The 12,221-nt window shown below is 39.3% G+C and overlaps 1 protein-coding gene across 1 annotated transcript; it reads left to right on the top strand.

The window, feature by feature from the left end:
* Positions 1–242: 242 nt before the first annotated feature.
* LOC138497370 (uncharacterized) lies at positions 243–11,913 on the top strand. Its single transcript, XM_069620791.1, has 2 exons — positions 243–442; positions 10,041–11,913. Exon 2 carries the CDS (start codon positions 10,093–10,095, stop codon positions 11,692–11,694), a length of 1,602 nt encoding a protein of 533 aa, XP_069476892.1. The 5' UTR covers positions 243–442; positions 10,041–10,092; the 3' UTR covers positions 11,695–11,913.
* Positions 11,914–12,221: the final 308 nt, after the last annotated feature.

Below are 12,221 nucleotides of genomic sequence, written 5' to 3'. Positions count from 1 at the left end.
TGCAGATTTTTCCTCTCTTCTCTGCCTGATTATCCGTGTTGTTGTGCACAGTAACTGCAGGAGGAAGGAAGTCAGATTTGCAACAATTGCAAATGTATAAGCGAAGCTATTGTTTAAAAGTAGGAGGATGAGAGATGATGGATTTCATTGGAACACGTCATAAAGAGGGCTGAGAGGAAAGTTTTAGTGGGCAGTAGCAGGGAAAAAGACAGGCAGACATCTTTCTGCACTACTGGGGAGAAGACCTGGCTGTGGGGGTGTCCTGCTGCAGTCGAGACTGGGGAAAGCTGAAAGAATTACATTTCCACTGGCAGAGGCTGTCCTATCTGAAAAAGCTGAGAATTCCAGGCAATGACCCCGGCTTGAGAAGGCAAGCGTCCCTTTTCGTTGGAGTTAAGCCAAGAGAGCCACATTCACAGAGAGAATCCTCTAAACAGATAAGGTAATTACCTAACTGGGGGAGCTGTGTGTGTGCACGAAAGTATGCAGTCAGTGTAGAAAAATGAAAGTCCCGTGCGTGTCTTAATCAAGTGCTAATGTTGCAATTTAAGTTCTGTTCTCCGCCACTATAATTGCAGTGTGTCATTGAAAATGCTTTGATTGTTCCCTTTTATTGCTGTAAAGAATGAGATTATGTCTAAATGCAAATTTTATAATACAGAAAATATTTGAAAACAGACGGGTGGTTTATTTTCTATTTACCATTACAATGCCAATGATGTGGGGAGATTTTTAAACAGTGCAATGGTCATTTTAAGACAGATGTGTGTATGTCAGAATCAGTATGAATAATTGTGAGTGACTGTAGTATAACTTGTTGGAGGTACATGAGCCAACGGGAAGAGAGACTCTCTGAACATAGCTCCCTACCGTATATAAGGTAGTGGAAATTACCACAAGACTACCACATATAGCTCTCTGTCGTAAATAAGTCAGTGAGTTTGCCCATGGTGGCGCACCAACACTATCACTGGAAATTGTGGTTTCCCTAGAATGCAGGTCTGAGGTCTCTCTAGTGATCACACGAAAAATCTAAGCAAAGATAAGGGATTCTGGACATTGGGGCCACAAATAAAACAAGGGAATTATGCTCACCAAAATACCACCAACCACGTATACCAAATATGCAGGTCTGGGTGCTGAAATAATGCATGTCCATTGTATTATTGTTGCACATGGCCAAATCTGAATACAAAGAGTGATTATTGCTAAGTTATTTCTCAGCGGTAATAAAATACCGTCAGGCCCCAAATCTCCACAAAATACCCTACATATTTATGGTGCGTTGGAGGCCGGGAAAGTGATCATAGAGTACCTACTGGGCGTGGCAAGCGTGTCTCACACTGCCATTTGCACATTAAAGGGAACCCATTTTATAATAGCAGTGTGCCACTAAAAACGAATTTCAGAATGTCACAAAGGGAAACCACATTCTCAGATCTAGTGCAATATTTAGAGGCAAAGTTATTTGCACATGGGAATTGGTCTTCGAACAGTACCTTAGAATGGAGTAACCGCATTCAGGGTGAGGTGCAGAAAGAAAAACTAGACAATATTTTTGCAGAAGGCAGCATAATTCAGGTCTGCCTTACAAGATTATTGAATGCAGCCGATAAAAGTGCAGAGAAAGACTGTTTAATACGGCTATGCGGCAAAATATGGTTTATTTTAAACAAGTCCCTGCGAATGCAAGAGAATGATACTCAGCTAATTAACAGGTTAAAGACTGAATTAGATGGGGCAAGTAAAAATCAGGAAATGTTGAGAGCAGAATTGGATGTATGCCAAAAAGACATGCAATTAAAATGCAGAGACTTTGATACTCAGTTATCCAAAAACAAGAAACAATTTGAAGATAGTGAGCAAGAATTGACACACTTAAAAGCCTTAGTGGATCACATTAGGCAGGATAAAGATGAGGTTGTTTCAGAAATGCAGATTTTACAAAAAGAACATTGCGAAAAAGAAGGTGATCTCCAGAGTGTAGAACAAGAAATGATTAAAATGATCCAAGAAAGAGACAAGAGAAGTAAAGAGTTCAATGAATGCCAAATGCAAATGTGCGATATGCAGGAGGCAATTAATAAAATGAGTGATGAAAATAATTATTTGCATGATGAAGCCAACAGACTCCTTAAAAAGTGTAAGGACTTAGAACAGCAAATGTGCATTCCCAGGTCCCAGGAGAGGCGGCAGGGCACCACATTCAATGGAGTGGAGGTGAATTCTAGCTCTGCCCAAAGAGCTAGTGCCCCAGTGACTGGGCCGGTGACTGAACTTGGTTGCAGCGCCCTTGGGGGATTTGATACTCCCATTGGGGGCAGCCACCAATCTCATACACCTGAAAACAGGATTGAATCACAAAATAGTGCAATTCCATGCATTGCAACAAGTAGCCCCATAAAAATAATGAAATCCATTAAAGCCCTGATCAAACCATTTAAAAAGGGAGGTGAATGCTGCATTGAGGATCACTTAGAAGCGGTGCATGACATTTTTAAAGCGCTCCAGATACCTAAGGAACAGTACAGACAATATTTTCATTTAACTTTAGATGCCCCGACGGCCAGCATCATAAGGGGATTAAATGAACAGCAGAATATGACATGGCTGGAGTTTGAAAAAGAAATTAGGCGCCATTTTTCTCCTTTTCAGTCATTGCAGGAGGCAAAGAAAGTTGCGTACACTATTACTGCTGGACCTAATACATCACCTCGCCAATTTTTACAAGACTTAAAAAGAGCATTCTCTCGCTTTGATGTATCTTTTGACTCAAATTCCAATGAGTTTAAAACCGCATACTTCTATGGGCTACAGAAAGACATCATATCCCAATTGGTCCGTGAATTTGACCGTGACAAGTCCCTTGAATGGATTGTACATCAAAGCACCAAGCTATATGAGGTACTCTATTGTCAGGGTAGAGAAAGTGATAAAATGAAAGATACTAGGCCTAAATCTAAAGAACCCTCAGCCACAGTAATGGAAATCAGGTCAGCCAAAATGTCCCTTGAGTCTGCTCAAAGCCAAGGTAAAAATAATGTGACACCTGAACAAAGGGGTAATCAACAAAGATCGCCATTTACTGTACCAATGTTCCAATCACATGATCCTAGTAATAGAGAGAGCTACATCAGCCCTAGATATTTAGGAGATAGACCCCGGGTAAGATACCGGTCTGATATGGCAGGTATGAACAATAACCAGAGACAAAATCAAGATCAAAGAAATGATGGTCCCTACCAGTCATTGGGGACACAGAGCAGATTTGATCCCAGCACCATGATATATGGTAATCAGGATAGGCCCCGATATGTGGATCGATTTACTGATAATGGAAATCAATATAGGGGCCAGTACCCACAATCTGAGAGACAGGACATGAAGCAAAACGTGAACTACAGTCCACGCCAGTACAATGATTCCCCACCAGGGGACTATAATCAAAGGATGGGTGCAACCCGCTCCCCTCCACAAATGAATCAAGAGTTCAGAAACCATCCCAACCGGTATCAATCACCTGAGAGGTATCAGAATAGATCCAATCAGGGGGAAAACACCCAATATCGACCTAGGCCACAGAAAGAGGATCCTAGAGAGGTGGAAAGGTTCCAATGCCTTGAGGCCCAAGTGAAAATGTTAGCTGAGCAAATAGGAAAGCTCTATACAACGCAAAAACAACATTCCAAAGAGGGGGCTGATGGCCATAGCAATGACCGGGGGGCTTCCGAAAAGTGACTAAGTACTCATGATGACTGCAGTGCCAAAATGACAGATTGCTCTGATATAATCTTGCATAACGACTCTGAGATGTCTAATGGATTAAAAATGAAAGTACCAGTAAATGAAATTGTGACAGAAAGTGCAAATACTTCTAAAAAAGAGGTACGGTTTAACTTAGAGCTAAATAAAACAGTAAAGATTTGCACAAATGAAAAAGAAACATTAGGAATTCCAAAAGAACAAAGGGACAGATTTAAGAAAAATGACTCATGCATGGGGAATACCAGTGAACAGGGAGTAAGTGGGGATGCCATAGCTCCTTCCCTGGGCAAGCAAAACAATTACCAAACACAGACAGAAAAAGGAAATACTCACAAGGAGGGTACAAGTCAATCACCTGAAAAATTCTTTGAGCCACATATTTTTGAAGAGGCTGAAAGGGCTGGTATTACACTAAATGATCACAAATGCACAGAATTAAAAAATGACAAATTGCTGAATGATGTTGTGACACATGTTCAGTTGGAAGGTTGTAATGTGGCCTCTGATGTTACCCAGATGGATGGGCGAACGGTGGCCACACTCCAAAAAACCTCTGAACATGGAGAAATGAATAAAATATCTCGCACAGAAATGGGTAAAAAGGAGGGAAAAATGTCTTTTCATTTACCAATGTGCTTAGCCAAAAGTGAAAAAGACCTGAGAAAGGTGAGCCCTGAAATCAGTAAGAATTCACATTTCTTATGTGTATTAGAGGAAGTTGAGGACAGATATTATGCACCCATCACTGTAGAAGAAAAATGCCACACCTTTGCTATGATTGACACTGGCGCACAGGCCACAATTATGTCCAAGGAGCTGGTAAAGAGTATCAATGAAGGGAGGCCTCCACAGAGTCAGATCACAGTGAAGGCAAATCAAGGCCCAGTGCATAACTTTAATGGGGAGGAGGTGCCCATCATAGGTGTAACTGAGGTTGACATAAAAATAGGAAAGCACAGAATGAAACAAGAGGTATTGATCACATCTATTTGTGAAATTCCATTTCTGATGGGGACAGATTGCCTGAAAAGATTGTCTCCTCTCATAGATGGGGTGAATGGAGTGCTGTGGTCCTTAACCAAAAAACCATTGAGGCCTAAGAAACTAAAATCACAAAACAGCAATATAAAAGAATGTCACACCGTTGCCAAAACAAATGATGCTGTGGAGGTATATCTCCAGAATAGCTGCATACCTAGTGTCACTGTTATATTAAGGTGTCAAGACAAAGATCAGAGCGACAATGAAAAACTACCTGTACAAATATACTTGGACCCAAGGAAAGATTGGCAGACTGCCATAGACGAACACACATTACGTTTCTATTTAAAAGAGAATACATGCAAACAGAATATTGTTCCTAAAACAGATTCAGAAAAACACATTACCACTCTGGCAGAGATACACATGGAAGATGAGCAACCATGGGTTCACGCTGGTATAAATGATTATCTTAAAACAATAAAAGCCACTTTAGCGCTTGAACATGAAAGGAGTTTCATTAATGAGAAATTGTTGCAAAAAATTATGGAGAGGGAAGAAATCCCAAAATTTAGGATTAAAAACCAATATGTTTCTGGGTTGGACAGTCCAGACTTTGAAAACCGAATTACAGGCAGATGCATGCTTAAAATTAGCATTGGGCAGAAAGCAATTTACCATAATGTATGGATAGTGAGTGGAGCACAAAATGAATTTTACATGGGCAATGACATCATGCACAGAATGTGTATGGTGTTAGATTTCCTTAATCAAAAAATATGGTCACGCCTAGGTGGGCCGGCGCCTGAATTTGGAGACAAAAGAAGGGCTTATCATTGTGCACAACTAGTTCCTTATGCAGTCGAATTACAGATGAGGAAAAATACTATTGTTCCTGCATTTACAAAACAGTTTGCAATAACACTGAAATGCAAAAATGGACAGCAGATGAAAGGCTCTGATGCATTTGTATGCCTGAATGAATCCATAAAACAGCAAGGCCTGGATTATGAATACATTCCATTGGTAGACATTGGTGAGGGATCTGTAAAAATCATGGTGAATAATAAAGGTTGTCAGGATATTCATTTAGAGGAAAACTCCCCATTAGGAATGGCCATACAAAAATCACATTATACGGCAGATTTAAATAACATGGTGATTGGGAATATTCCTGAAAAATATGTAGATGCCAAGGGCGAGTTGCCAGAACACCTGGACTCTCAGCCCAAAGGAATATTTAAAATTCATTCTGTGTATCCTTATGATTCAAATGAGACAGTGTGCTGCCATCAAGAGGATTGCATAATATTTAATTTAAATGAAAATGAAACAGGAAATCAGCCCATTGAAGTGGAAGCTGATATGCCAAAATATTTGAAAGTGGCAGCCCTACAAAAAGACACAGCCACACAGTTAGAGGAAAGCACTGAGATTCCTTTACCAGAAGAGTTTCCAGAATTTTCCAGAATGGTAGAAGAGCAGATCTCCTTAGCGGATGCATGTAACAGCGATGAGGATCGACGCAATCTGAGGGAAATATTTATGGAGTTTAAGGATGTATTTGCAAAAGATGCTTATGATTGTGGTTTAACTGATTTACATGTGGCCACACTACCAGAAGGTTGTAGCGGAAATCCAGTGTTTGTACGCCAGTATAGACTACCGCTGGCATGTTTAGAATCATTGGCAGAGATTATTAAAAATTTGGAATCACGGGGAATAATTAGGCCCATTCATAGCACATCCAATACGCCTATTTTAGGTGTGTTAAAGCCAAATGGTCAATGGCGGCTGTGTGCAGACTTAAGAGAGTTAAATAAAAGAGTACCAGTATCTAGATGGCCACTACCATTCATTGATCAGGGCCTAGCTCAGATACATGGTTCAAATGTATTTACCACGTTAGATCTCACATCTGGATATTGGTGTGTGCCATTGGCAGAGGAGATACAACACCTATTTTCCTTTACATTTGACAGGACTCAATATGCCTGGCTTAGAGCTCCGTTCGGGTACATCAATAGTGGGAGTGAATTTGGCATATTTTTGAGAAAGGCCATGCCGGATGCAGCGGAAAGAGGGACAATAGTTTATGTGGATGATGTCTTGATAAAAAATGAAAACCTTAAAAGCCATTTTGATGAAATAAGACATGTGCTTGGCCAATTGCAGAAAGCAGGCGCCAAAGTATCTTTGCAAAAAGCACAATGGTGCAAGAAAAAAGTGAACTTTCTAGGGCATGAAGTGACTGAACATGGGCTAAATCCACAAAGGAAGAAAATAGAGGCCATACAAAGATTAAAAGATCCTAAAAATGTGAAAGGAGTAAAAAGTTTATTAGGGATGACAGGCTATAACAGAAAGTTCATTGAGAATTATGCAGAAATCACTCAACCATTGACTAAACTGCTTAAACTAAATACTCCCTGGAAATGGGGAAGAGAGCAGTCTGATGCAGTGGCTAGATTGAAGGAATGTCTTGTAAAGGCACCATGTTTAGCATACCCCATAAAGGACAGGGATTTCTTTATAGAAATAGGCTTTTCTGAACATTGTATGTCAGCAGTGTTATCACAAAAACACGATTTGAATCACAAAACCATTGCATATGCAAGTAAGGCATTTTCCCAAGTTGAAATGAAATTTAATGAATGCGAAAAGGCCCTATTAACCACTGTGTGGGCGCTACAACATTTCCGCCCCATTGTTCAGGGAGAAAAGGTGATTATTGAAACAAATCATCAACCTTTGCAATTTTTAGAGAGTAAAAGAATTAGATCAGGCAATCTAGCGCAATCCAGAATCACTTCATGGACGCTGACATTACAAGGTTTTCCCGTAGAAGTAAGATATGGACAAAATAAAAAGAGCCCAATTGCTCAAGGGTTAGCTGACTTACATGACTGTGCAGCTGAACAAATAACAAATGAAATGGATGTGGAAGCTAGTTTGCAGGAGTTTGAACAATCACCACACAAAGCTTTTGATGAAAAAACATGCAAGGATTTGCCAACTGTATATGTGGATGGTTGTGCTTTTCACATTGAAAATGACAGTAATAAACAATTAGTGGCAGGAATAGGAAATGTCTGGTTGAAATGTGAAGGCGTTCCTAGTATAGGGATGAGGATTGGAGATAGGAGCAGTCAGGTGGCGGAATTGGCAGCCATCTATAAAGCAATTGCTACTGCAGTTGATAAAAAGTTCAGTGAAATTGTCCTGGTGACTGATTCTGACTATGCACGGAATAGCTTTGTGGAGTATTTGCCTGGTTGGAAAGCAAGAGGCATGGTTACATACAACAAAAAGCCACTTAAACATGGAAAAATGATACAAGCCATAGACAAATTGGTGTCAGAAAATAATTTAACAATATACTGGAGAAAAATTCGTGGGCATTTAAAAACACCAGGAGAGGATAAGGAGGGAAATGATAAGGCAGACCATCTGGCTAAGATTGGGGCTGTGATGGGAGAATTGCTACCTATTGATTATTTAATGGGTGAAATACAAATTGATGCAGTCACACGTTCTAAAGCACCAAAGGAGGTAGATCAACCGGTGGTGCAGTGGAGTCATGACACGCCAGACCAAGATTTGATTGAGGCACAAAAGAATGATCAAATTTTGGGAATCTATTATAATCATTTGATAGATCCTGAAAAAAATCCTTTAACAGAAAATGATTGTATGGGAAAAGAAGAGTTGAGGGTGTTATTAAAGAACAAAACACGAATTAGATTACAGGATGGACTCATGATTAGAGAGTCCATAACAGGGCAAATACAGTGGGTAGTACCCCTTTCATTCAGAGGACTAATGCTACACCATGCACACGATGCCATAACTGCAGGCCATAGAGGTTCACAAAAGACATTAGAAATACTAAAAGATTATGCTTACTGGCCACATATGTCCCAAGATGTGGAATTATATACTAGAGGATGTCTAGTATGCGCCCAATTTAAACCTGCTTCACCAATGCATAGAGCACCATTGATGAAAAGAGGCCTAACTCTCCCATGGTCAGATTTGCAAATAGACTATGTAGGTCCTTTAAAAAGGTCGAGCAGGGGACACCGCTATATTTTGAGTGTGGTATGTTTGATGTCAAAATGGATTGAGTGCATTCCCGCACCAGATTGTAGTGCGCAAACAGCAGCCACATTGCTGGTGAACCATGTGTTCTCAAGGTTTGGGTTGCCACAAAGAATTGAGTCAGACAGAGGAAGTCATTTCACAAGTACTCTAATGAGTAAGGTATGGCAAATACTAGGTGTAAAAAGGAAACTACATATCGCATATCGGGCGGCGTCTTCAGGTACAGTTGAAAGAAGCAATAGGTCTGTTGTGGACATTTTAAAGAAATTTGTGGCAGAAGCAGGTTCCAGCTGGGATTTGCGTTTACCATTGGTTTTGATGGCAATCAGGTCGACTCCTGCCAAAGCAACAGGTGTTAGCCCCCATGAGGTCTTAACAGGTAGGAAAATGGTGTTACCACAACACCTACTATACAGAACACATGAGCAAACTCTAGTGAGTGCATCCACAGTTCATGAATATATTGATGAACTGAGGAGGCATTTGCAACATGCATTTGCTTTTGTGCAGAGAAATCTGGAAAGAGCTGCTGACAGTGCTAAGTCATATTATGACAAAAAGACATCAGTAAAGGAATACAATGTAGGGGATCAGGTGTACAAGTTTCATTTTGGAAAAAGTAAACAGAAAAATTCTAAATTTCTGGCAGCCTGGCAGGGGCCATTTCGAATTATAGATAAAGTCTCTCCTGTAGTGTATAAAATTTTGAAAAATGAAGGTGAAACAGCAATAGAGCAGTTTGTCCATGTAAATCAAATCAAACCATGCCATCCCAGACATGAGATCAGGCAGCTTGAGCATGTGGAAACGGATAGAGTCCCTTGAGAAAATAAATGGGTGTGATCAGGAGGCAGTGACAAAGAAGTTAAAAAAAAGTTGATTGTTAGGATGGCACATAAACACTGTAATATATGTGAAAATATATAATATAAATAAATAAATAAATAAATAAATAAATAAATAAATAAATGCACATATAACGGAAGCTCGTGGTTGGTGTGCAGAGAGAAAGTGTATTAAATATTGAATGCTGTTTTATATGTGTTTGTTTTCTTTTAACTTGTGTTTAATTTCAGAAAAAAAAAAAAAAAAAACGAAGTATTTTTACCAAGTATGTTTTATTTTTGGCAAAAGGATGAAGTTAGTATTGTGCTATGTACTTAATCTGTTTATTTTCTATTTTGATTTAGACGATTAACATTATTTGATCGGAGGTTCCGGGACCAGAGGCCACGGGAGACGATGGAGTCCTGGAGACCTCGAGGACGGATTCCGGGAAAGCCCCAAAGAGGGGTGAAGACCAAGGCTACAAAGCGATCAGCATTGAAGATGATACCGATGACAAGTTTAACGATAGTGATATTTGGAGGGATCTTCAAGAATTCAGAAGCACAGGTTGTCATTGAACCTGGACCAGCATCTGGTATCGCGGTAGAAGAAGCACCAGGATTCATCATGAGTGATAGAAGGATGATTTTCCAAAATATCTACATACCATTGAATCCTGAGATTTTGATTGAAAAACATTTGAACAATACCGGAATTAAGATTGAACAGACTAAAGAGTGGCTGGAAATAAGAAAAGAGGACGCTAAGCAGTCAATAAGAGATATATTAATGCAATTGGAAAAAACATTCGTGAATTCAGCAGACATTAAGAAGAAGAGAGGAAAGAGAGGTGCGGTGATGCTCGCGATATCAATGGTAATGTCTATAATTGGGGCAATAATAGGTACTACAATATCAACAGCCAATTCTATTTCGGTAGGAACACTGAGTACTAAAGCACAACAACTGAGTATTGACCTAGAAATAATACAAAAGACATTAGATGGAATTAGAGGGGGACTGGATGAACAAGTAAGATTCATAAATGAAACTGCAATCATTCTAAATGAACAAGCGGATGTGATGCAACGGGCGACTAAAATAATACTTAAGCATGACAGAACTTTAAATGAAATATTGAACATAATGAGTCCTGTTGATAGACTATTAACGAATTATATGAGAGAAGTTCAAACTGCAGTTTCACAATTGATTCAAGGACATATTCCCTTGTATTTTGTTTCGCAGGATATCATTCGGCAAATGATAGAAAGATTGACCAGGAGGGAAATTGACCTTATACAGATAAGAATTGCATTCGAAATGGGGAATGCAATGCCGTTATATGTGGACTTGGAAAGACTAGAGATCGGATTTTTGCTATGCATCCCATTTGTAGCCCCTGAACTTATTTATCAAACGAAGTGGGTACACAACGTGGGATTTTGGCAAGAGGACAAATTCATTAAGATTAAGACTCCAGAAGTGGTGGCATTTCAGTCATGGGAACCTGAAGTTTATTTAATACCAAACCTGGAAACATGTGTAACATTTAAAGAACAAAATTATATGTGTCCAGGTAAACCGTTTGTTCCTGATGCCACAGATGCTATTTGTGGATTGAAATCTGACCCAAGTATATCAGAGGGATGTGAAGTGATTATTAGTAATATGGGGAGTGAAGAAATGGCACAGGCTAAGATGGTCAGAGGTAAATGGTTGGTCAGTACCTGTTTAAAGAACATGACGGTAGTACATTTAAACCATGGAACATACGTGGTTAAACAGGTAAAATATAATGTTTTTTATTTACAGGTTCCAAAGGATGCAATTGTGTCAATTGGGGGATTAACATTGTTCCATGTAACAAATGATGTTTGGGAAAGCCAAGTGGAAAATATCGATTTTTTTCAAAGGGATACTTTTCCAATAGATCCAGATGTGGAATATTTATTGAATCACAAAGAAAGACATGTTATGAAAATGAATTTGCGAAAAAAACAATATTACAATTAGTAATCTGGGCATAATAGAAGTGGAAAGATTTAATTGGGGAACCTGGGGGGAACGCTCAATAGTGGGTTTGGCTATCCTGGTGCTAATCATGGGTGGATGGTTGATTGTGATATCAGTAAAAATGAAAATGTTACTGATTTTACTGACTACGTCAGGAAGAGAAAGATATCCCAATACACATGCATTTTAAGAGAAAAAGAAAGTACAAGTTGTTTTTGGAGATTGGCTTGGATTATAGCCAAGTTCTAAAAACAAGTTGTTTTTAGAGATTGGCTTGGATTATAGCCAAGTTCTAAAAACAAAAGGAGGGTATATGTAAGGATATTTGGCATGTTACTGCACAAGTAGCATTACAGCGCTACTGCACAAGTAGCATTACAGCACTACTGCACAAGTAGCATTTTTTTTTTTGCAGCACCACCACAAGGGTGCGGTGCATTGCTATATGGGTTAACAGATTAACAAGGAAAGACAGACTATTCAGTCAAAAAACGATTTTAACATATAAGATGCAAAGCTATTTTTAC

The sequence above is a fragment of the Ambystoma mexicanum genome, chromosome 5q, assembly GCF_040938575.1.
Source record: "Ambystoma mexicanum isolate Mex_15411 chromosome 5q, UKY_AmexF1_1, whole genome shotgun sequence".
NCBI lineage: Eukaryota > Metazoa > Chordata > Amphibia > Caudata > Ambystomatidae > Ambystoma > Ambystoma mexicanum.
Note: the sequence above shows the minus strand (reverse complement) of the source record. Positions and strands in the feature narration are given on the sequence as shown.